Below are 25,962 nucleotides of genomic sequence, written 5' to 3' on the forward strand. Positions count from 1 at the left end.
CGTTGGTCTTCAGCCTGTGAAATCATCCTGCAGATGATCTTGAGACTTCTCAGCCTCCATAACTGCATGAGCTAATTTCTTACCTTATAATAAATCTCTCTCTCTCTCTATATATATATACACACACACACACATACGTATATATACATATATATACACACACACACACACATACGTATATATACATATATACACACACACACACACACACACAAACATAAGAACACACACACACACACCCTATTCTGACCCTGACCAATAAACATCCTACCCTGCGATTATAGGCTTAGTAGAGAATGTTTGTGGCAGTGCATTAATACCAGTTTTTTTATTTTTTAATTTTTGTAGGTACATAGTAGATGTATATATTAATGGGATACATGAGATATTTTGATACAGGCATACAATGCATAATAATCACATCAGGATAAATGGGGTATCCATCACCTCAAGCATTTATCCTTCCTTTTTGTTACAGACCATTCAATTATACTTTTTTAGTTATTTTTAAATGTACAATAAATTATTGTTGACTATAGTCGTGCTGTTGTGCTATCAAATACTAGATTGTATTCATTCTATCTGACTATTTTTTGTACTCATTAACCATTCTAACTTCCCTCAACCCCCTCTGCCCCACCGCCGCCACCTTCTCAACCTTTGGTAACCATCATTCTACTCCCTATCTTCATGAGTTCAACTGTTTCAATTTGTAGTTCCCACAAATAAGTGAGAACATTTAATGTTTGTGTTTCTCTGTGTGGCCAATTTCACTTAACATAATAACCTCCAGTTCCATCCATGTTGTTGCAAATTACAGGATCTCATTCTTTTTAATGGCTTGATAGTACTGCATTGTGTATATGTAGCACATTTTCAATATCCATTCACCTGTTGATGGACACTTTGGTTGGTTCCAAATCTTGACTGTGGTGAATAGTGTTGCAACAAACATGAGAGTGCAGGTATCTCTTTGATACACTTTCTTTTCTTTTGGGTATATCCCTAGGATTTCCTTTCTTTTGGGTATATACCTGGGAGTGGAATTACTGGATTATATGGTAGCTCTATTTTTAGTTTTTTCAGGAATCTCCAAACTTCTCCATAGTGGTTGTACTAATTTACATTCCTACCAACAGTGTATGAGGGTTCCATTTTCTCCACCTTCTCACTAGCATTCATTATTGCCTTTCTTTTGCATAAAAGCCATTTAATTGGGGTGAGATTATATTTCATTGTAGTTTTGATTTGCATTTCTTTCATGATTAGTGATGTTGAGCACCTTTTCTTATCCCTATTTACCATTTGTATGTCTTCTTTAGAGAAATGTCTGTTCAGATCTTTTGCCCATTTTTAAATTGGATTATTACATTTTTACTCATAGAGTTCTTTGAGCTCCTTATATATTCTAGTTATTAATCCCTTGTCAGACGGGTAGTTTGCAGATATTTTCTCCCATTCTGTGGGCTGTCTCTTCACTTTGTTGATTGTTTCTTTGGTTGTGCAGAAACTTTTTAATTTGATGTGATTCCATTTGTCCATTTTTACTTTGGTTGTGGGGTATTACTCAAAAAAATCTGCCAGTCCAATGTCCTAGAGAGTTTCCTCCAATGTTTTCTTGTAGTAGTTTCTTAGTTTGAGATCTTAAATTTAAGTCTTTAATCCATTTTTGTTTTGATTTGACTTTCTGTGTATGGTGAGAGATAGGGATCTAGTTTCATTCCTCTGCATATGGATACCCAGATTTCCCAGAACCATTTATTGAAGAGACTGCCCTTTTTCCAATGTACGTTCTTGTCACCTTTGTGGAAAATGAGTTCACTGTAGAAGTACGGATTTGTTTCTGGGTTCTATCCATTCTGTTCCATTGGTCTATATGTCTGTTTTTATGCCAGTACCATGCTGTTTTGGTTACTGTCACTCTCTAGTATAATTTGAAATCAGGTAATGTGATTCCTCCAGTTTTTTTCTTTTTGCTCAGGATAGCTTTGGCTATTCTGAGTCTTTTGTAGTTCCATTTAAGATTATTTTTCCTATTTCTGTGAAGAATGTCATTGGCATTTTGATAAGGATTGTGTTGAATCTGTAGATTGCTTTGGGTAGTATGAACATGTTAACAATACTGATTCTTCCAATCCATGAACATTAAATATCTGCATTTTTGTGCCTTCTTCAATTTCTTGCATCAATGTTTTTCATAGATTTGTTTTGGTTTTTTGAGATAGGGTCTTGATCTTTTGCCCAGGCTGGAGTGCTGTGGTGTGATCATGGCTTACTACAGCCTTGACCTCCTAGGCTCAAGCAGTGCTCCCACCTCAGCCTCTCAAGTAGCTGTGACTACAAGTGCACACCACCACACCTGGCTAATTTTTGTACTTTTTGTAGAAATGGGACTTTACCATGATAATCAGGCTGGTCTCAAACTCCTGGGCTCAAGCAATCCACCAACTTCAGCTACCCAAAGTGCTGGGATTACAGGCATGAGCCACCATGCCTAGTCAGTTTTACAGTTTTCATTGCAGAGATCTTTCACTTGTTTGGCTAAGTTAATTCTCAGGTATTTTATTTTATTTGTGGCTATTGTAAATGGTATTTTTTAAATTTTCCATATGGTTCACTGTCGGCATATAGAAATGCTACTGATTTTTGTATGTTGATTTTAAATACTGCAACTTTACTAAATTTGTTTATCAATTGTAATTTTTTGTTGTTGAGATCCAGTTTTTTCCAAATACAAGATCATATCATCTTGGATATCACATATCACATATCAACAAGGATAATTTGACTTCTTCCTTTCCAATTTGGATGGACTTTATATCATTCTCTTGTCTGATTGTCATTAAAATAATTGCCATTTAAAATAATTGTCATTATTTTAAAATGATGTCATCTTATTACAGATTGCATCAACATACAAGTGAACTAACAAACAAGCAAAGAGAAAACGAATAAAAATTTGACGCCTAAACTTTGTAACCCACTTGTTAACTTTTTGTTGTTTCTATTTATATCTTATTATATTGTCTATGTCTAGAAAAGTTGTTGTAGTTATTATTTTTTATCCGTTCAGTGTTTAGTCTTTCTACACAAGAAATGAGTAGGTTACACACCAAAATTACAGTGTTATAGCATTCTGTAATTTTCTGTGTCCTTGCTATTAACCATGAGTTTTGTACATTCAGATGATTTATTGCTTATTAATATCTTTTTCTTTTAGGTTGAAGAACTTCCGTTAGCATTTCTTGTAGGATAGGACTGGTGTTGATAAAATCTCTCAGCTTTGTTTGTCTGGGAAAGTCTTTCTCCTTCATGTTTGAAGGATATTTTCGCTTGATATACTACTCTGGGATAAAAGTTTCTTCAGCACTTACAAAACATGTCATGCTACACTCTCCTGGCCTGTAAGGTTTCCACTGAAAAGTTTGCTACCAGATGTATGGGAGCTCCACTCTATGTTATTTGTTCCATTTTACTTGCTGCTTTTAGGATTCTTTTTTTTTTTTTTTAAATCCTTGACCTTTGGGAGTTTGATTATTAAATGCCTTGAGGTAGCCTTCTTTGGGTTAAATCTGCTTGGTATTCTGTAACCTTCTTGTACTTGAATACTGATATCTTTCTCTACGTTTGGGAAGTTCTCATTATTAACCCTTTGAATAAACTTTCTCCTTCTATCTCTCTCTTTACATCCCCTTTAAGGCCAATACCTGTTGGAGTTGGCCTTTGGATGATATTTATAGATCTTGTATGCATGTTTCATTTTTATTCTTTTTTCTTTTGTTTCCTCTGCCTATTTTCTTTCTTTCTTTCTCTTTTCTTTCTTTCTCTTTTTCTTGCTTTCTTTCTCTTTCTTTTTCTTTGTTTCTTTGTTTCTTTCTTTCTTTGTTTCTTTCTTTCTTTCTTTCTCCTTCCTTCCTTCCTTTCTTTCCTTCTTTCTTTCTTATTCTTCCAATCCATGAACATGAAATATCTGCATTTTGTGTCTTCTTCAATTGTTTTGCGATGTCATGTTTTCCTGGATGGTCTTGATGCTTGCGGATATTTGTCAATATCTGGACATTGAAGACTTAGGTATTTATTGTAGTCTTCACAATCTGGGCTTATTTTTACCCATCCTTCTTGGGAAGTTTTTCCAGATATTTGAAGAGGCTTGGGTGCTGTGATCTAAATTTTTGGTTATTGCAGCCATATCTGCATTAGGGGGCATCCCAAGCCCAGTAATGCTGTTGCTCTTGCAGACTCCTAGAAGTACTGCATTGGTGGTCTTGGATAAGATCTGGGAAAATTCCCTGGATTATCAGGCAGAGACTCTTGTTTTCTTCCCTTACTTTCTCCTAAACAAAAGGATCCTCTCTGTCTGTGCTGAACTTCCTGGAGCTGCCAGAGGGTTGATTCAAGGACTCTTGTGGTCACTGCCACTGGGATTGTGCTAGATCAGACCTGAAGCTAGCACAGCACTGGGGGTCTCACCCAAGGCCCATGGTGACCACTGCATAACATATATCATAGTCTAACTAATAAAAATAAAGGCAAGAAAAATATTGAAAGAACTGAGAAAGAAAAGTACCTTATCTTTAGGGCAAAAGCAATCGGAATGACAGGAGATTTATCATGGAAAACCATGGGCCCCAGGTGGAAGTGGCACGCTATTTTTCAAGTGCCAAAAGAAAAGACCCTCCAGCCCTAAATTCTATATCCAGTGAACATATCTTTCACAAGTGAAGGGGAAATTAAGATATTCCCAGATGAAGGAAAAACTAAGAATTTGTTGCACACAGATCTACCCTGAAAGAATGGCTAAAGAAAGATCTTTAAACAGAAAGGGAATGATAAAAAGGAAAGAACTTTGGAACATCAGGAAGGAAGAAAGAACACAATAAACAAAAGTAGATTTCACCAGAAAGGATGTACAGATGAGGAATAAGCAGATAAAATGATGTTCAACACCATTAGCTATTAGCAAAATGAAACCACAGTAGGATATCACTAGATGCCTACCAGAATGGCTAAAATAAAATTCATGACAATACCAAATGCTGGTGAGAATTCACAGAGACTGGATCACTTATTCATTGCTGATGGAATGCAAAATGGTAAGCCACTCTGGAAAACAGTTTAGAAGTTTCTTCAAGAATTAAACATGAACTACCTTATGACTCAGGAGTTGCAGTCCTGGGCATTTATTCCTGATAAATGAAAACTTATGTTCACACAAAAACTTGCACATGAACATTTATAGTAGCTTATTAATAATAGCCCCAAAGTAGAAACAATTCAGGTGTCCTTCAATGGGTGAATAGTTAAACTGTGGTATATCCATGTATGGAACACTCCTCACTAATAATAAGAAACATACTATTGATACACATAACAACCTAATCTCCATATAATCATACTAAGTAAAAAAAAAAAGCTGATACCGAAAGATTATGTACTGTATGATTCCATTTCTATATTATTGAAATTACAAAATTATAGGAATGGAAAAGAAATTGGTGGTTGCCAGAGATTAAGGAGGGAATGGGCTGGGGTGACACGAGTGTAGCTGTAGAAGTTAACATGCAGAATTCTTGTGGGGATGAAAATGTTCTGTCTCTTGACTGTATCAATGACAAGATCCTGGTTGTAATATTATATTACAGTCATGCAAAATGTTACTAATGAAGGAGTTTGGGTAAAGGGTGTAGGAAATCTCCTTTATTATTTCTTATAACTGCATGTAAATCTGCAATTATGTCAGAATAAAAGTTTAAACAATTGGAAATGACAGTTTCACCTCTCTGGTATTATTTTATTTTCCTGTTGCTTAATTGCCCTTGTGTTGTTCTCTAAGTGCTAGGCATATTACTAGAAGACAGAGACATACAATTCTCTTTTCCAGTAGCTGGCATGAATGAGAAAATAATTATGGATCAAGTTGTTATTCTGTTATGATATTGATTTTCATTTTACTTTAAATAGATTAATGCAATTAAAACAGTCATTGTAACATAGATACCCTTTGGTAGACCAGCATTCCCATGTACGTAAGTACTGTAGCCTTAGCATCTGTGGCTTATATCTAAGTTTGTGATATAAAGTTAAGAAGGAATTTCTGGTCCTTCCTATTTGAGACAATAAAGACATCTATTATTCTAGTTATCTTTCAGTTAAATAGACCTATAGCTAAAAACAAATTTGAAACTGATTCCAAATACTTTCTTTTATATATGTGTGCTAGCTGAAAGCACACAAGTTCAAGAAAGACCATGTGTCTTCCTTATTTTCACATTGCCTATTCCATTCAAAGACTATTTCTATATTGATTTTCTTTTTTTTTTTTCTTTTTTTTTTTTTTTGAGATGGAGTCTCACCCTGTCGCCCTGGCTGGAGTGCAGTGGTGCGATCTTGGCTCACTGCAACCTCTGCCTCCTGGGTTCAAGCTGTTCTCCCGGCTCAGTCTCTCGAGTAACTGGGATTACAGGCACCCACCATCATGACCGGCTAATTTTTGTATTTTTATAGAGGCGACATTGCACCATGTTGGCCAGGCTGGTCTTGAGCTCCTGACCTCAAGTGATCCACCTGCCTCGGCCTCCCCATTGTCACTTTTAAATTGCATAGTGCTTCTTTGTGTTTATTATATGTATTTTATAAACACAAGAACATTTTGATTGTTTCATTTCCTTTAAATATTTGAACTATGAAATAAATCCTGCCAAAAAACAGCGGGCCAAATGTATACATACAGTTTATAGTAATCAAATCACCACCACCTTGTTTCAGAAATTCAACTTTATCTGAATTTTATTATAAAACTTTCCATTATGAACCCCTCTGATGCCATCTTGCTTTTTCCTTGACTATCCCCACCTTGCAGATAATTTATATCTTGAATTTTATGTTAAATTATTCATATGCTTTTTAAGTAGTTCTATTCTTATATATTATTTGGGTTTACCTGTTTTGGAAATTGTGCAAATGAAATTAATCCAATTGTATTGTTCTATGGTCCCTGTTTTGTTCAATCATATGTTTGTGAACTATCCATGCTGATGTGTGTACTTGAAATCCTTTCATTTTAACTGTTATATAGTATTTCAGGGAATATTTTAATGTATCCATTCTAAAGCCGTTAGATTTTTGAGTTATTTCCTTCAGTAAGGCGTTTTATTTTATCATTACACTGCAGATGCTCTTAAAAAGCATTCATTGATTTTTTTTTTCATTTTTTGACACAATCAATCACTTCCTCCTTCCTGAAGAATGCTCTTCTTTGGGCTTTTGTAATAACACACCTTCCTGCTCTTAATCCTTACCTCACTTGGAGCTCCTTCCTGTTGGCTATGTTGGTCTTCCTAGCCAGTAAATGTTGGGATCCACCAAGAATCAATCTCCAGGCTAGACTATATAGAACTGTTTATTAAATATCATCTGTACACTGAGGACTTCCACATTTTTATCACTAACCTCATCACCTCTCCTGATCCAGACCCATGTATCTGATTGCTCTTACTTGATGTCATCACTTGAATGTCTAAGAGGCATCTCAGACTTACTATGTGTAACAGATAACTCTTGATTTGTCCCTTAACAATATTTTCCCCAGTTTTCCACCATTCATTATCCATTTACCCATTCATCTAGGCAAGCAGCTAGGAGTTACCTTCACTTCTCCTCTTCCTTCCACCCAATATCAAATTCATCAGAAAGTTCTATTGACTCTAAGCTGAGCGTAGTGGTGCAAGCCTGTAGTCCCAGCTACTTAGGAGAATCTCTTAAGCCCAGGAGTTGGATACCAGCCTTGTTGATATAGCGAGACCCTCATCTCGAAAAAAAAAACCCAAAATGAAACAAACAAAAAAGTCCTATTGACTCTACATTCAAATATATTTCTAGTCTGAGTACTTCTACTCATGTGTATTTCTAGTCTGAGTATTTCTATTCATGTGACCCTATTTATTCTACCACTGTTTCTTGCATGAACGAATGCAAAAACCTCCATGCTCATTCCCTACTATATCCTAATATACACAATAGCCAGAACACTCATGAATAATGTTAAATAAAATGTGTCATTCTCTTGCTTGAATCCTCTAGGGTCTTCCAGCCACATTTTGAATAATGAACCTACATGCCTACGTGATCTGGCTCCTATCTACCTCTCTGTTTTTTGTTTTTGTTTTTTGTTTTGAGATGGAGTCTCACTCTATTGCCCAGGCTGGAGTGCAGTGGCATAATCTCAGCTCACTGCAATGTCTGCCTCCCGGATTCAAGCGATTCTCCTGCCGCAGCCTCCCCAGTAGTTGGAATTACAGGTGCTTGCCACCATGCCCGGCTAATTTTTTGTATTTTTAGTAGAGATGGGGTTTCACCGTGTTAGCTAGGATGGTCTTGATCTCCTGACCTTGTGATCCACCTACCTCAGCCTCCCAAAGTGCTGGGTTTACAGGTGTGAGTCACCACACCCAGCCTCCACCTCTTTTATAGCAGCATCCAGCACTCTCCTTCTAGTCACATTGGCCTTAGGTTCTTCCTTGAACAGACTAAGATGGTTCCCATCTCCAGTGCCTTTGTAATTATTCTTTCTGCCTAGAATATTTCCCGAGATCCTTATGTAGCCTCTTCATTTATTTCCCTGCAGTCTCTGTTCAAATATCACAAGAGCTTCTATGTCCAGTTTTATATAAAATGCTACCCTTACCATCACCGTGCATTCCCTTACCTACTTTTATTTTTCTTCATAGAACTTGTCTTCAGGTAAAAATCTATCATTAATTCCACAACCCTTGTACAACCTGTATCCTCTGCTAGAATAGTAGGTTCTATGAGTGCAGGTATTCTGCTGTTCAAATCTATATCCGTTGTATGTCACTTGGCTTGTACTAGGAGTTTAATAGTTCTTGGCTCAGTAGTAAATAAATGCACATTCCTTTGATTCTTCCTTGACTAAAGTGTTCATGCTTCACATTCCAAAACACTTTTTCCAAGAAAACTTTTCAATAACCATAATTTGAAGAAGAGCAGAGGTATATATGTCCAGGACCCTACTCCTTAGGATATTTCCATATTTGAGTGTAAACATGAAACCAATTTCTTCTACTTCCTCTTTCCTCCCCTCTGCCTTCTCTCTACTCTCCCCAGCCTGCCCCCCAAAATTTCTATGTGACAGTGAAAATATAAATATTCCTTCTTTTCCTGCATACTTATATTTTACCACATGTGTTATTTGAAGCACGATTTTCAATCACAATTGGAGAAATGGAGGCAAGAGTGACATTTCTGGTCTAATTTGCTTCCTTGGTCCATTTAAAGGCATCTCTTTCCTAATCTCATCACTGTATATTATGTATTTATCTCTCTAATTTATCTTAGAAGATTATGAAAAGTATAAAACCCCATATTTAGGTAGTACTGTCATCATCATTGCCCTTCAGTTTGTTTAAGAGAAATTGAATTTGTTTAAGAAGCAAGAATTTGTTTAGGACAAGATCAGAGGTGTCATAGATTCACTTAAATGGTGTTGTTTAATTTCTAGGAGTTGAGGAGTGCTGAAACAATTGGTCGTACCATCATATCTCCAGCTATTTCTGGAAAGGATTTTGTGATAACTGAAGGCACATTGGTCTTTGAACCTGGCCAGAGAAGCACTGTATTGGATGTCATCCTAACGCCAGAGACAGGATCTTTAAATTCATTTCCTAAACGCTTCCAGATTGTCCTTTTTGACCCAAAAGGTGGTGCCAGAATTGATAAAGTGTATGGGACTGCCAACATCACTCTTGTCTCAGATGCAGATTCGCAGGCCATTTGGGGGCTTGCAGATCAGCTACATCAGCCTGTGAATGATGATATTCTCAACAGAGTGCTCCATACCATCAGCATGAAAGTGGCCACAGAAAACACAGATGAACAACTCAGTGCCATGATGCATTTAATAGAAAAGGTAAGTTCTTGTGAATATTAGTAATTTGTTTAGTGAAATTTTGTAAATTTAAAAACCCAAGTAAAACCAAAATCACATTCTCTTTTAACATTGGTTATTATGAAATTATGATAAATTTAGATTTCTGAACATAGGAATAGAATGCATCATATCTGACACTGTCCTCTTCCTTGGATATGACTGATGCCTCTTTGGAAATCTCAGTCTTAGGCTTGGAGAATGACCTAGTGCAGTAGTGAAGACAGCCTAGTGCATGAAAAAAAAAGGCTCCAGAGGTTGGAAGCTATAGGCAGTTGGCGACTCTCCAGAAACTGGCCAATTAACTTTGTAGTTTGAGCCTCAGTTTTTTTTAGTCCATTAAGAAAAAGGACTTGAACTAGATTATCTACATAGTCCTTCCAGTTTAAATGCCATGGAATAGAAATTATCACCCTCTGCTTGTTCTTTAGTCCTGACAGGCACTGAAAACTTTCACAGAAAAGAAAAATTAAGAAATGACTAGATAATTTCAGACATTCCATTTGGTATATACTTGTACAAAACAGATCTTATTTTAAACCTATTTACTTACAACTCTGTAAATGTTGGAATTAAATGGAGATGTGAGAGCCTAAGAATATAAATTTTGAAAGATATCTATAAAGTTATTACTTAAAAAAAAGCCTACTTTGGAGGTTTACTTTGGGCTTTCTTATCAAGATATTTTCTATCAATATATTTATATACAAGAACTGAATGTTTTGAGTACATACCCATGAATGTATAATTACTACATCTCTTACATAATGACCTTTAAATACTTTAGATGTTAACAATGGGGTTTTAGATAGTCGTGCATACTTTCCATCCAGTGGTATCTCTTAAAATACAATGCTTGAAAGATAGAAAAGAAAATTATAAAGTACAGAGGTAAAAAGAGCAGGCCATGGCAAACATCTTATAAAGCAAAGGGAAGCGATTGCTATTTCATGCAGAGAAAATTCTGCGTAAAAACTCACTCCACAAAATATTATTACTTGAATTTTCTAATGGCCCAATGGCATAGGACAATGCCAAGTTGTTTTTGGCCAGGGAAAGAGAAAGAATGTCCAGTAATTACATTTTAGGGAAGGAAACAGGACCTCACTTTATATGATTTAGGGAAAATATATGGAAATTCTGCTACTTTTTGTTCTCAATAAGTTATGTGTGTTAACCAAGTTATTATTGGTTAAGAATCAACACTTATTTCAGTAGAGTTGTCAGATAGTACATCTTGACTGTTACTAGTACTATCATGAATAATACAATGGAATTATAAAAGTAGCTCCTATGGGAAAATGTAATTAACTTTTTTTGAGTAACCATTAGCAAACAGTACAATTTTCTCATATACGAAGATAATTAAATAAATAACCTGGGAATACTTGGAGGGATAAAATATATTTTAAATGTTATAAAAATATTGTAATATTGTAAAATATTGCCTGTAATCCCAGCACTTTGGGAGGCGGAGGCAGGCGGATCACTTGAGGTCAGGAGTTCAAGACCACCGTGGCCAAGATGTGAAACCCTGTCTCTACTAAAAATACAAAAATTAGCCGGGCATGGTGGCACATGCCTGTAGTCCCAGCTATTTGGGAGGCTGAGGCAGGAGAATCGCTTGAACCCAGGAGGTGGAGGTTGCAGTGAGCTGAGATGGTGCCACTGCTCTCCAGCCTGGGCAACAGAGCAAGACTCCATCTCAAAAAAAAAAATTGTAAAATCAAGTAGAAAACATCATTTGAATTCTTAAAAGAAAATGACTAGTATTTTATTTCAGCTGAAGCCTTCTTTGCTCTGGTTATTTTCAAATCAAGTTATTGTCACTACTTTTTTAAAAATAGTATGATATAATGTACTGTCAAATTCCTTTTTTATATGTACATCAATACTGAAATCTGTTGATTTAACTGACTTATTTAATAATTATAGAATATATATTACATATGTACATACAGAAAATATATAAAGAAAACAAAAATTCTACTAACATAGACTTCAATAAATGGAAATTCATACCTTGTTCTGCAATAAGAAGATTCAATATATGGACACAACAGTTTTCTGTAAATTAACCTATAAATGAATCATAATTCCTATCAATATATCATTAGGTTGTTTTGGGGTTATTTTTACATTGATAAAATGATACTAAAGTTTACCTGGAAATGTAAACATGTGAAAATGGGCAGAACTTTCCTGAAAAAGAAGAAAAAGGAGAGGGACCTTGCCCTAGCAGATATGAAAACATATTTGAAATATGGTGTTACTGTGATTAAAGGGGCACCGGTGCAGACATAAACATTCACATCAATGGAATAGAACAAAAAGTTCAAAAACTGAAGCATAGATGAAAATTTTTTATGTGATAAAGGTGCTATTCAAAAATCAATGGGTCGAAAATATTATTCAGCAAATAGTGTTGAGATGGCTGATGTAACCATTTGAAAGCAAAATAGAGCTGAATCTTATCCTAAATTCTACCCCCAATAAATTCTAGACAGATCAAATATTTCAGTGTAAAACTGAAACCATGAAAGTAGCAGAAAACGTGGATCAGTCATTTCATCGTTTTAGTTTAGAATGGGGAAGATCTTTCTAAAGCCTCAGAGAAAACCCAGAAGCCACAAAGGAAATGACTGATAACTTGACCACATACAGTTTAAATAAAATTTCTCTTAGCATACACCAAAGCAAAGTGAAAACACAACTAATGAGTGTGGGTAACATTTTTGCAAATACACGTGTGATGAGAATGTTTATTTCAGCATTACTTCTTATAATGATAAAAACTGGGAAAAACGATAGCCATTATGAGGGGCCTGACTAAATGAATGCATGAAATGTATTCAAAAAACGCAAGAAATACATATTTTATATTTTAAGCATAGCAATAATAATGAGAATAATAAAACAAGAACTGAAAATTTGGATTATCACATAAAGATAAGGTGGCAAAATTTACCAAATGAAAAGAAGGAATGCTCAGTTAAGTTTGAATTTCAGATAAACCACAAATACGTTTTTTAGTATAAGCATATTGCAGATACTTATTTGGGACATATTTATACCAAAAAGTTATTGTTGCCTGTCTAAAATTCAAATAAGGTCATTTGTACTTTACCTGGCAGACCATTTATATATGCCATATGAAATTATATACACTCTAAAATAACCTCATATTAAAAAGGACAGAATAGAACTTCCAAGTACTGGAAGGTACTTCATTCTATAAGATCTTATATTTTAAGTGAAATTGTTTTATATTTTAAAATTTTGTTTTCCCCCACATTCTAAGTTCTTAGAAACAAAATCTATTATATACAATGTATTTCTTTTAAAAGATCTCAATAAATCTTAAGTAATATTATTACACATGCTAGAAGTGGCACAAGTATTATACTAAAAAAGAGCATCAGCTTTAAATGCCTCACTATAAAGACTTTCTGTATGAAATCCAGCTGTGGGTTCAGGCAAATTTTTGCTATGAAAGAATATTCGATCCCCTGATTTTCCCAGGCATAGTGAAATAAAAAATATTTTAAAAGCTCTTAGTCGTCTTAATAGCAAGAGCAGTCTAAAACCCCCCTGAATCTGATATACTAACTTTGAATTTCATCAGGTTTTGATTTTGTGGTTATCAAAGCTTGGCAAAGCCCATCAGGAGGTATTGACTCTAATTTTTTGTTCTGAAACACTTGAAAGAGCACAGGAATAATTAGTTCTGTAAAAGTTTGATAGACTATCCCCTACCTCCAAAGGCCTCCATCTTTGTCTTCTATCCTGACAACTTTTTAAGTTTTTTCCATTGTTGATTCAGGTCTTCTACTTGTTCGTAAGGCAATTTTAATAATGTTGGGAGTTCTTTTGTTGTTTGTGTAAACTGGCCTTGTGGAGCCAGCCTGTTTCTTTTCATCATATACTTTTTAATAACAGATACCTTATATTTCAAGAATTAGTTTTTACACTTGATTTGTTTTGTAATCATACTAACAAGGATTTTGAGTTAACTCTGTATTTTACTGGCTGGTTTTGTATTTCATGCTCGAGGTAATTTTGACTGACTTGTCTGTGAACTGAGTCAGTCCAGGTGGTTGCTTTGGGACAAGCAAGTGGGGAATGTTGCCAGGCAGTGTAGGGCGGCTGTCAGGAGCACCTCCTAGGCTTCGTGGTCACCAATTGTGTGCGAACACAATTGTGCGCAAACAAAAAGAACAAGTTAGTCATCCTCCTTCTGCCTTAGTTTCCCTAACTGGAAACAAAACAAAGACAATAGGACCTTCCTCACAGGTTGTTGTGAAGAGTAGTTGCTACAAAGTGCTGAAAACTACAAGGTCCCTGTACTAACTGAGTATTATAGAAATGGCCTTTTTGTTTCAGTTTTGTGTGCTTTACTAAAAGAAACTTTCTATTTTTTTTTAATGTGAATGAAAGTGTGGGTAGCCATAGAATCCCTGGATCACAGCCTTTAATTCTTACAATTCTGAACATATTGCTTGGCTGGCTTCTGACATTTCATTTTTAGAAAAGTCGGAAGTTAAACTAAATTTTTGTTTTTCTGTTGGTAATTTTTTTCCTGTCTGGTTTCTGATATGATTTTTTTTTTACTCTTGAAATAATATTTTTTAAAATCACCCAAATATATCTGGTGTTGTCTCTTTTTCTAATTTTCCCTAGTATAAAAGCAATCTCTACATTTTTAGACATGAATGTTTCTTCAGCATTTTAAGGAGCTGTGTTATTTTTTGCCTCTGCCTGCTCTTTTATATATACAATTATATCTTAGGGATTTGTCAAGATTTGTCCTACTAGCCTGTTATCTTTTCTCTGAGTTCTGGGAGATTTTCTTGAGCTTGTTTCCATTTATCATATTCAGTTTGCTTGTTTCAGTATCCAGCGGTTGTGCTCTGTCTCCATTTGTAATTTTTGCATTGCTAAATTTTTATTCTGTGTCTTTTACATTTCCCTGTGGGTTATTCTCCACTCTGCCTTACTATCTGGGAGATGACTATTCTTATAAATACGAATCTTGAGCTCTACCGTGAGCTTGGAACTGTACTAGATTACAAAGTCATAAAAAAATGAGGAACATGACCCACTTTCACGATGAGCTTGAAACAGATAAATCATTTCAAGGTTGTCATAAGTTCACTGATAAAGTTACATGCAAGTTACAAAGAGAGTGATAATGTAGGTTGGTAGATGGGGCATAGTGTAAGAATCATAGAGAAAGTGATGACTTTTAGAGTTTGAGGAAGTAATAGGGACTTATCAGAAGGTAATGGAGTAAGTGGCTTCACACCGATGCTTAAACGATAAAGATGTGGTCCTGTGTCCAGAATTGGTGGGTTCTTGGTCTCACTGACTTCAAGAATGAAGCCGTGGACCCTCGCGGTGAGTGTTACAGTTCTTAAAGGCGGCGTGTCTGGAGTTTGTTCCTTCTGAGGTTCGGATGTGTTCAGAGTTTCTTCCTTCTGGTGAGTTTGTGGTCTCGCTGGCTCAGGAGTGAAGCTGCAGACCTTCGCGGTGAGTGTTACAGCTCATAAAGGCAGTGTGGACCCAAAGAGTGAGCAGTAGCAAGATTTATTGCAAAGAGCGGAAGAACAAAGATTCCATAGTGTGGAAGGGGACCCGAGTGGGTTGCCACTGCTGACTCGGGCAGCCTGCTTTTATTCTCTTATCTGGCCCCACCCACATCCTGCTGATTGGTCCATTTTACAGAGAGCTGCTTGGTCTGTTTTACAGAGCGCTGATTGGTCCATTTTGACAGGGTGCTGACTGGTGCGTTTATAATCCCTGAGCTAGACACAAAAGTTCTCCATGTCCCCACTAGATTAGCTAGATACAGAGTGTCAATTGGTGTATTTACAAACCCTGAGCTAGACACAGAGTGCTGATTGGTGCACTTACAAACCTTGAGCTAGATACAGAGTGCTGATTCATGCGTTCACAATCCCTTAGCTAGACATAAAGGTTCTCCAAGCCCCCACCAGATTAACTAGATACAGAGTGCCAATTGGTGCATTCACAAACCCTGAGCTAGACGCAGGGTGCTGATTGGTGTGTTTACAAACCTTGAGCTAGATACAGAGTGCTGATTGGTGTATTTACAATCCCTTAGCTAGACATAAAGATCTCCAAGTCCCCACCAGATTAACTAGATACAGAGTGCCTATTGGTGCATTCACAAACCCTGAGCTAGACACAGGGTGCTGATTGGTGTGTTTATAAACCTTGAGCTAGATACAGAGTGCCGATTGGTGTATTTACAATCCCTTAGCTAGACATATTCTCCAAGTCCCCACCAGACTCAAGAGCCCAGCTGGCTTCACCCAGTGGATCCTGCACCAGGGCTGCAGGTGGAGCTGCCTGCCAGTCCTGCGCTGTGTGCCCGCACTCCTCAGCCCTTGGGCGGTTGATGGGACTGGGTGCCCTGGAGCAGGGGGAGGTGCTCGTCGGGGAGGCTTGGGCTGCTCAGGAGCCCATGGTGGTGGGGGGAGGCTCAGGCATGGTGGGCTGCAGGTCCCGAGCCCTGCCCCGCAGGGAGGCAGCTAAGGCCCGGCGAGAAGTCGAGCACAGCAGCTGCTGGCCAAGGTGCTAAGCCCCTCACTGCCCGGGGCTGGCAGGGCTGGCTGGCCACTGAGTGCGGGGCCCGCTGAGCCCATGCCCACCCAGAACTCGCGCTGGCCCTGGTTCCCGCCCTGGTTCCCGCCTCTCCCTCCACACCTCCCTGCAAGCTGAGGGAGCCGGCTCCGACCTCAGCCAGCCCAGAAAGGGGCTCCCACAGTGCAGCGGTGGGCTGAAGGGCTCCTCAAGCGCGGCCAGAGTGGGCACCAAGGCTGAGGAGGCACCGAGAGTGAGCGAGGGCTGTGAGGGCTGCCAGCACGCTGTCACCTCTCAGTCCCCCGTCATTTTGGATTTTTCCTCCTTTTTTCCCGTCTCTCAAAAAAACAAATAACCCAGTTTTATTTTAGTAGGAAGGGTCATACTTATTGAAAAAGGCAAAAGCTCTTGACTAATCTTGAAAAGGATTTTCTCATTTGGTGCTTTAAATATTTAGTGATTATGGTAGCTTCTCTTTACTGGAAAAAAATAATTTTGCCACTATTATAAACAAATATTCTTGAGGTATTTATTTCCTTATTTGTTGGTCAAAAGAATAAGAATCCCTGGGGTAGATGTAAAAGTGAGACTAATTTTAACTCATGATGTTAATTATTGTAGTTAAAATTAAATAATCTGTGCAGGCATTTAGGACTTTATCTAATGATTAAGTAGAAAATATCTTGGTGATTATGCCTTTTCTTTATAGATGATTACTTATGCCTTTTCAACTGCAAATATATATATTTGATATATAATTTTGATACCAATTTCTCTTAAGTTTTCATAGTTTTATCCTTACTAATGTTAATAACTATTAATAAGGAACACACACACATATATGTGTAACATATAATTTAAGAAATTTATTTTTGTAGATATATTTTTATACTTAGATTCTTTTTCCAGATAACTACTGAAGGAAAAATTCAAGCTTTCAGTGTTGCCAGCCGAACTCTTTTCTATGAGATTCTTTGTTCTCTTATTAACCCAAAGCGCAAGGACACTAGGGGATTCAGTCACTTTGCTGAAGTGACTGAGAATTTTGCCTTTTCTCTGCTGACTAATGTTACTTGTGGCTCTCCTGGTGAAAAGTAAGTATCTTTTAATATATTAGCAGTACCTTTTATGCATTTTTTTCACTGTTTACAAAGCAATATGTAATGCAAAATGACATTTAGATGATGTGACTAAGAATGATACATTCAATGCATTGTACCTCTTGGACAGTTGAAGTTAATTATTTGAAGGAAACATAGCAGGTACATCAAAAAAAAATGTATACTGTCAACAATATATTCCACATATTTTGAAGTGTTTTTTGAAAATAACAAAAGCCTTACTGTTTACTCTTATTTATTTAATGAGTGAAAGATACATTCTGAATAGAAAAAAAAAGAGAGATTACAGCCTTTAGGAGTGTTTTGATGTGTTATTAATTGTGCTTTCCCCAATCACAAACAACTGTGATTGTTTTGTCCATTTGGAGACAACTCTCAGACTGTTGTTGAACTTCAGACTAGTTGTCGGAAAGCTAGCAAGAGGAAAAGGAAAAAATAAAATGTGGCTCATGTTCATTATTAACTACATAATTAATTTTATAACTATATGTTAACATACCTCTATGCTATAGGTACTATACTAATTACCTCTATATTAACTATATATATATATTTTTAGGTGGAGTTTCGCTCTTGTCGCCCAGGCTGGAGTGCAATGGCGGGGTCTCGGCTCACTTCAACCTCTGCCTCCTAGGCTCGGGTGATTCTCTCACCTCAACCTCCCTAATAGCTGGGACCAGAGGCGTGCACCACCACACCTGGCTTATTTTTGTATTTTTTGTAGAGATAGAATTTCACCATGTTGCTCAGGCTGGTCTTGAACTGCTGGGCTCAAGCGATCCACCTGTCTTGGCTTCCCAAAATGCTGGGATTACAAGCGTGAGCCACTGTGCCCAGCCCAATGTTAGTTCCCAGGTCACAAGACATATGAAGTTCAAAGAGATAGTCAATCCAGATAGAAAAAAGTTATAAGAACAAGGGATAAAATAATAATGATACAAATGATATTAATTATACCTCTGCTATAGTCCTGACATTGATTTAAATTGAACAATATCAATTGCCTTTGTTAATAGGTAAAAACAGTATAATGAAATTTCCATGTGGTTCAACCTAATCCTTGCTAAAAGTTGTACATATTATTTTGTCCTTACAGAGATCATTTTAAGTAGCTATTCAGGATTTGAGTGAGGGCTTTTAATACCCCTATTTACAGATGTAGACACTAAGGCTAGAAATCTTACACAGCTTGCCAAGGGTCACACAATTAGTTCATGGAGAGGCCTGGACTCAACCCCAGACTTACTTGAGTCTACAGCCCCTGCTGGACACCTGTGGTCAGAATAGATTGTAACCACCTACTTCATAGCAAAATCTGCCCCCTCCAGCCCCATGGCTCTGAAGTGCCCTATACTTTCATCCCAGATCAGTGCTAGGGTGTGACTTGAGGTAAAGGTACAGAATCAACATATCCCTATACTCTACTCTTCCTTTAATTTTGATGAGTGAGTCCTGGAAATTGAGGTTTTCTTAATGTGCAAAATCAGAAAAGCCTCACATGGGGCTTTTGAAAGGATTCTCCAATCCTCACTGCTGCTCCTAAATGTCCATCTGAGACCAATGATTAACAGTTCAGCTCCTTAGTGCCTCTTATAAATGTCTCTAATGCTGTCTTCAGAAACCTCTGAAATGGATCATTTATTTGCTTCAAGTAAGTGCACGAAGTGAGGCCACAGTATGCATTTGTGTGTGTGTGTAGTCAAGAATACCTGTTATTGTTTTCCCCTGTTGAACTATGTTCAACTATTTTGTTCAATGAAATCAAGCAGTTCATAGCTTTGCAATCCCCACAATCTCATTCTTCTTTTCCATTTTCCCTATATCTCTATAAGATCACCAGCATGTTAAAATCACAAGGTTGTCTTAGATGTGAACCGTCTACCTTGCTGTGCATGCTGAGTCCCATATCTATGCCTTCAAGGGCCCAGTGAAAACTCAAGAGCTTATAAGATGCACAGAAAGAGTGGCCTTTTCTGTTTTGTTGAATGCTGTATTCACCGGGCCTAGAACAGTGTCTGGTATGTGGTGGATTTTCAATGGTTACAATAAAATGAGGGAGTAGAATGAGTAAATGAATCAACATGTTTTCTGCCATATGCTTCCACTAAATGACTTACCTTTCCTTTTGAGTTGTCCAGGAAGAGGAAACAGCATGTACAATGGCAGTCAGGCAGGAAGTAGCATGGTATGTTTGGGGAGCTCATCAGTTTTTTAAAGATTGAACATGGAGTAAGCTAGGTAGGGTGTGTGTGTGTGTGTGTGTGTGTGTGTGTGTGAGAGAGAGAGAGAGAGAGAGAATGAATCTGACTTTGGATTTTAGAGACATTATGTTGAGAAGAGTGTTAAAGGTTAGAGAATAGAGCAAATAAAGAAATAGGAAAACCACATAGGGGATTACTGTTCAGGTAAAAGAAAATGAAGACTGAAATTAAGGCAGGGACATGGGAGGGTGCTACCTTGAAAACAATTAGGTGGTAGAATTAATATGAAGATGACAAATTGAACACAGAAAATAAGAGAGAGATCAAGACTAGTTTGTTTACTCAGGAAGCCCTAAAGATGCTGAACATTCTGATATGCATTATTTATACATTGTCTTGAGCAATATTAAGGGTGTCTGCTGAGAGTTAAGCATTTGGGGAGTGAGCAAGGATATTGAGGAGATTGACGGAATCTAGAACAATCACTTGGAAGCCAAGTAAAAATAATGCCAGGTGGCACTGAGGGTCCAACTGAGGTTGGTCACTGTGAATTTGCAGTGGTGTCAATCTACATGTCAATGTGGGAGTTTTCCCCCTCATATCAACTTAGGTATAAAGCAGACTGTGGGATTGATCAAGGTGAATGCATTTGAGGGACATAGGTGTCATAGGATAAGGTGTCAGGGAAATTATGGTTATCAGCAAATAGAAGGTGTCAGGAATTTGTTATGCTTGCATCAAGCTTAGGAAGAGTCACTCCATGCGGTGATGTTCTTAGTTTGCCAAGATAACAGAGTCCCTGACTGGACTGAGTCTCAGTAGATGACAAAGGGTGGGAGGGGAAAAGGGATGTGGAGTCATGTGTTTGAGGTTCCCTGGTCTCTTCCACATTGTATCTGGTCAGGGTGTCTGCAGTGACACCTTTTAGGCTGAGAGTCACCATTGAAGATGTGGTGACTTCAGATTAAAAGATGAGATTTTGACAAGTCATGGTGGAGGTGGAGGTATGTGAGGTCCATACAAATTGAGGTGTTTCAATAGGAGACATGGACAAAGGACCTAGAGCCCCAGGTGAATAAGTGGATTCAATTCAGGTATTTGAATGCACCAATTCAAATAGGGTAGCTGAGGTTACAGAGGAGATTTTTTGTAGAGAGGATGTATCACTACAGGAAAAAGTTGGCCCTTACTCTTTCTTTTCCTGACTCAGTTTAAAATTCTCTGCTCCATTTCCTACGTCTGGGGTCTTGACAAGATATCATGTAAATCTACGATGTAGTTGTACATACTCTACATCTATTGTGACATATATAACTTTTAACATTTAATGCATAAATCTTATCCCAACATTCTAATATTCTCTCAACTTTTCCAGGCAGGTTTAAGATCTGATTTATCTGTGTGTCTCCTGATTGTTTGCAAACATGATGGGTCAGCCAACAGGATGCATCTGATTCTCTGGGGAACTGGTTACAAATATAAATTCCTAGAACCCCTAATCCCCTCCTTCAGTAGGGATTCTGATTTAGTAAATCTGTGATGTAATCTAGAAATCTGTACTTTAAAGCAAACTTCCAAGTAATTTCAATGCACACTGAGGTTTAGAAGCAATTTTACTGAGCCCAGGCTCTTATTATGCCTAGTAGATCTTCAAAACAGACTTGTTAAGTGAAAAAAGATCACTGTTCAGTGCTGTTTCTCTTATCAGTCAAATAAGATTATATTAGGCAGGCTCTGGTGGATTAGAAGGGCATGAGGTAAACTCTTGTTGAAAACATGGGCCTGGATATATAAGGTTTATGATGTTCTTAAATAAAGTGAAGGGCTTTAGCTCAGTGGGGGGACATGCTTTTCTCAACCTATTCCAGCAATGCTAATGTGACTAACATAGAAAAGCACACTTTTAAAGCCACAGATTTCATCTTTATGGCCACAGATTTCATCTTGATATCCATAAAACAGTTTTCAAAAACCCATGTTTTAGGTTACTAGGAGGATCAAGCAAGAGGATGCAGAAAATTCTGTGCAAAAAATCATGACAATTATCCACAAAAGAACTGAAGGCACATTCTATCTACTGCTTCTGGGTTTGTTGTGTTATTGTTATACATGAAGAATAGAATCCAAGTGTAATGTACTTTAACAAATATAAGTGGATATATGTATTCAAATACATGCCATTTTTACAGACCCTTTGCTTTTCTGTTGTAGAAGCAAAACCATCCTTGATAGTTGCCCATATTTGTCAATATTGGCTCTTCACTGGTATCCTCAGCAAATCAATGGACACAAGTTTGAAGGAAAGGAAGGAGATTACATTCGAATTCCAGAGAGGCTACTGGATGTCCAGGATGCAGAAATAATGGCTGGGAAAAGTACATGTAAATTAGTCCAGTTTACAGAGTATAGCAGCCAACAGTGGTTTATAAGTGGAAACAATCTTCCTACCCTGAAAAATAAGGTAATCTTTCATTCAAAACACTTATGTGGTTGGAATCTGATTTATTTCTTTAGCAGGCACACTTGGAATGCATTTGTTTGATCACAGTTTTGGTAAGTGCTACACATGGTGAACTACTATGAAATGTGTTCCATCTTTATGAACTATTTGTAGAAAGTTTAGTTTCTAAATGAGTTGGAAATATATCCTTCATGTTTTGAGTAAAATACATATTATATATGTGGGGAAAGTAAAAAATATATAGCTTTAACTAATATACTATTACATACTTAACTTTTAATGAAGTCATCCAGTTAGAGTCAAAGTGAGTGTTGTCAGCTGAAGACTGCTGAATGGCTAAGGCGGGGTAGAAAGGGCACAATGGAAAACCAATCGGACGTCCTGCATGCATAAGTAAGCCAAATACTAACAGTGAGAGAAAACAAATGACTGTAGCTACTAGAAAAATGAAGTCAAGTTCAGGGTAAGAGACTCAGTCATTACACCAATTGTAAAACATCATTATATGTTCTGTTGTTTTTAACATTCTAGGTATTATCTTTGAGTGTGAAAGGTCAGAGTTCACAACTCCTGACTAATGACAATGAGGTTCTCTATAGGATTTATGCTGCTGAGCCTAGAATTATTCCTCAGACATCTCTGTGTCTCCTTTGGAATCAGGCTGCTGCAAGGTACTTATTAATAAAATAAAAAAATCAGAATTTGGTCCTTCCCTCTTTCGGTACCACTGAGCCTAATGTTTTGTACTGAGCATAGATGGTGGCCCCAGATGACATTAGACTGGAAAATAACCTCCACAATAAATAAGAGGAAGCAGCATAGGAAATGGTCTAGTATTGTTCTGATGGCAAATGCAGCCCAGCATTTCAATATGTGTGTAGCACATTATTTACTTCTTCATTTTTACTACTTTCATGGGATGTGGCATGAGTTCTGCTCAGTTCTGATAACCTTGAAGTTACTAGTAAATTTATTGGGCAGGAAAGAAATTCCTTCTTTTACCCTTTCCATCTGGGCTTGTGGTTCTGGAAACTGATGGCTTGTGTTTAAGAAGAATCAGCAGGAATTTATAATTCTAGTCCACATGGCTTGGAGTACATTTTGAGATTAAGTCCATGGACACGAATGGGAAGGAAAGAATGATTCTGTTTTTGAATCTCCTCGGCCTCAGGCCTCAAATTTCTGAGCAGTTACAGTCACTAGGAGCTCAGTCAATGCTGCAGGATCAGGCAGTGCTGGCCTAGAAGGGTCTAGGGTTCCTGTCAGCCACTTGATTTTGTTTATTACTGAATTTCAGCCACACAAACTAAAATTCTAAATAGGTTTAATACAATAGCTTAGTTTGGTAACCAACTTTCCTCAAAAACACTGAAATTTCTGCTTTCTTTCTCTTAAAAAAATTCCACTTGAAATTTCTTCCTAGGTTTAAAACAAATCTTAAACCTAATAAACAGAAATACTCTGAAATCTTCAATATATAATTAATAATGAATGTTTCAAGCTGCATCTGGAGTTTGGGTAAGGAAGTTTTAGGTCCTTAAAAAAGTAAAGAAATTAAGAGGCATTTTAAGGGAAGAGGCTCAAGCGATAGTCACTGAGGAAGGCTCAGAAGGCTTGGCATCAGATGCAATGTTTGCTAAAATCATGACATGGTTTTTCTGCTAAATTAGCCAGAATTCATAAAGGAAACACTTTTAAGAACCTTAGAAAACATACACATAAGTCACTCCAAAGTAGAAAAAAATTGAGGAAGAAATCTTAGATAACCATACAAGTAATTTATATGGTTCAAAATACAAGGACTTGTGGAAGAAAAAAAACAAAGAAGAGTAAACACATATCACAGCCATGTTGTTCTTGTGTGAGTTTTGAATGGTAGAGAAGAGTGCCTTCTATTGAGCATGTCGGGTAGGTTTGCTAGATTAGGTAGGAATTTGTACTGCCCTGTTGAGAGGACAAGCTCCTTTGGTACCAGGAATGCCTTCAAAGCTTTGGTTGGTATTTAGGCTGCTTTTTAAGACATCCTGTGGAATCTGTTATGTCATGTCCTGGACAAGATGTTCCCTTCACTGTTTCTTCTTGAAAATGTGGTCTACTTAAGTCTTGAGGAAAGAACACTTAATTTCAGTAAGCTATTTTTTCTTTAAAAGCCATCTCAACACCTTCAGTATTGATGAAAGAGGAAAAATGACTATTGTGTTTTTGCCCTAGCTGGTTGTCTGACAGTCAGTTTTGCAAAGTGGTTGAGGAAACTGCAGACTATGTGGAATGTGCCTGTTCACACATGTCTGTGTATGCTGTCTATGCTCAGACTGACAACTTGTCTTCATACAATGAAGCCTTCTTCACTTCTGGATTTATATGTATCTCAGGTCAGTGACAGTATTTTTGAATCAATGGTTATAAATATTTATGAAAATGAAAGTCTGTTTTCCCATAATCCTTTTACGTATGCAAGATGCAAACATACCGTAATTCATCAGCACTAGGAGAATACAAACTTTTTCGTTGTCTTAGTCATTAATTCATTCAACAAATATTTATGGAGGGCCATCTCTGTACTGAGGATACAGTAAAGAATGAGACACAATTTCACCCCATAAAGAATATGTAATACAGTGTAGGATAGAAGCTAGATAATAGGAAAGGAAAGGCTATAGTTTACAGTACCATGGTTTAGAGGGCAGGTACTGCAGTTACAATGTGAGGACTATGTGAGATATTAAATAATACATACAAAGAATTTTCAAAAAAATACATGCAAAGAATTTTGTACTTTTATTGTTTTTAAAGCTACCTCATGGGTAGATTTTGTATTCTACAACTTAAGAGTTGTGAATATGCCAACCACTGTGTTAAAAAATAAATCATATTTCACATTCCACATCTAGGCCTCATATTTGGCAGTAAGAAGAAATTAAATTGTATTAATGTCTGTCAAACTATCTACCCAACAACTTAACAATAGAAGTATTATTATTTGCTGTGTTAATTATATGGTCAGGTATCTGAGAATTCCTTAAACTATAATTCTATACCCCACCCTCACCCATTCTGTGCCCTGATTCTCTTCTTTCAGCCCCACAACTTTTTCTATGAACAAGGTGCTATACAGTGAATTAAATTAAGAGCTGGGCATAGGGTAATGGTTAAAAAATGCAAACTTTGGAGCCAGACTGCTTGGGTTCAAATCCTAATTATGCTGTTAGCTAGTTGTGGGACCTGGATCAAATTACTTAGTTTCTCTGTACTTCATTTTTCCCACCCATGATATTTGATTATAAATTGTGTCTATGTAACAGGGTGATAAATATATGAAGTCAGACATTTCTAACATTCTGCTTTAGTGATATTTTGTCTGTAAATGTGATTATTATTGAATGCATATCTCTTGTATTTGGTATGCAAACAGTCTCTCTAATAGTCATTATCTTTTAGGAAGTTTTTCTGGAGATAGAATCAAGTAATTAATTACTATTCTTTGTTCCGGTTGCCAGTCTTTCCAATATAACTTTATTTTATATAGTTATAAATTTTCTTTAATGTATTTTAATTCTGAACCTAACTTCAATTCAATAGCAAGATAATAACTTCTTATTCTTAATATCTTTCATAAAGGATGACATTTCT

At 36.9% G+C, this 25,962-nt stretch overlaps 1 protein-coding gene across 7 annotated transcripts in view; it reads left to right on the forward strand.

Annotated features, from left to right (window-relative positions):
- The window catches only part of ADGRV1 (adhesion G protein-coupled receptor V1), a 596,887-nt gene that overhangs the window by 264,975 nt on the left and 305,950 nt on the right, over window positions 1-25,962 (forward strand). For all 7 annotated transcript variants that reach the window (XM_055387526.2, XM_055387529.2, XM_055387534.2 and 4 more), the window contains 5 exons: window positions 9,518-9,925; window positions 17,459-17,643; window positions 22,083-22,332; window positions 22,864-23,003; window positions 24,544-24,704. In XM_055387526.2, coding sequence (XP_055243501.2) covers window positions 9,518-9,925; window positions 17,459-17,643; window positions 22,083-22,332; window positions 22,864-23,003; window positions 24,544-24,704 — 1,144 coding nt within the window. The remainder of the gene's footprint in view (window positions 1-9,517; window positions 9,926-17,458; window positions 17,644-22,082; window positions 22,333-22,863; window positions 23,004-24,543; window positions 24,705-25,962) is intronic.

The sequence above is a fragment of the Gorilla gorilla genome, chromosome 4 (assembly GCF_029281585.2).
Source record: "Gorilla gorilla gorilla isolate KB3781 chromosome 4, NHGRI_mGorGor1-v2.1_pri, whole genome shotgun sequence".
In the NCBI taxonomy this organism is placed as follows: Eukaryota; Metazoa; Chordata; class Mammalia; order Primates; family Hominidae; genus Gorilla; species Gorilla gorilla.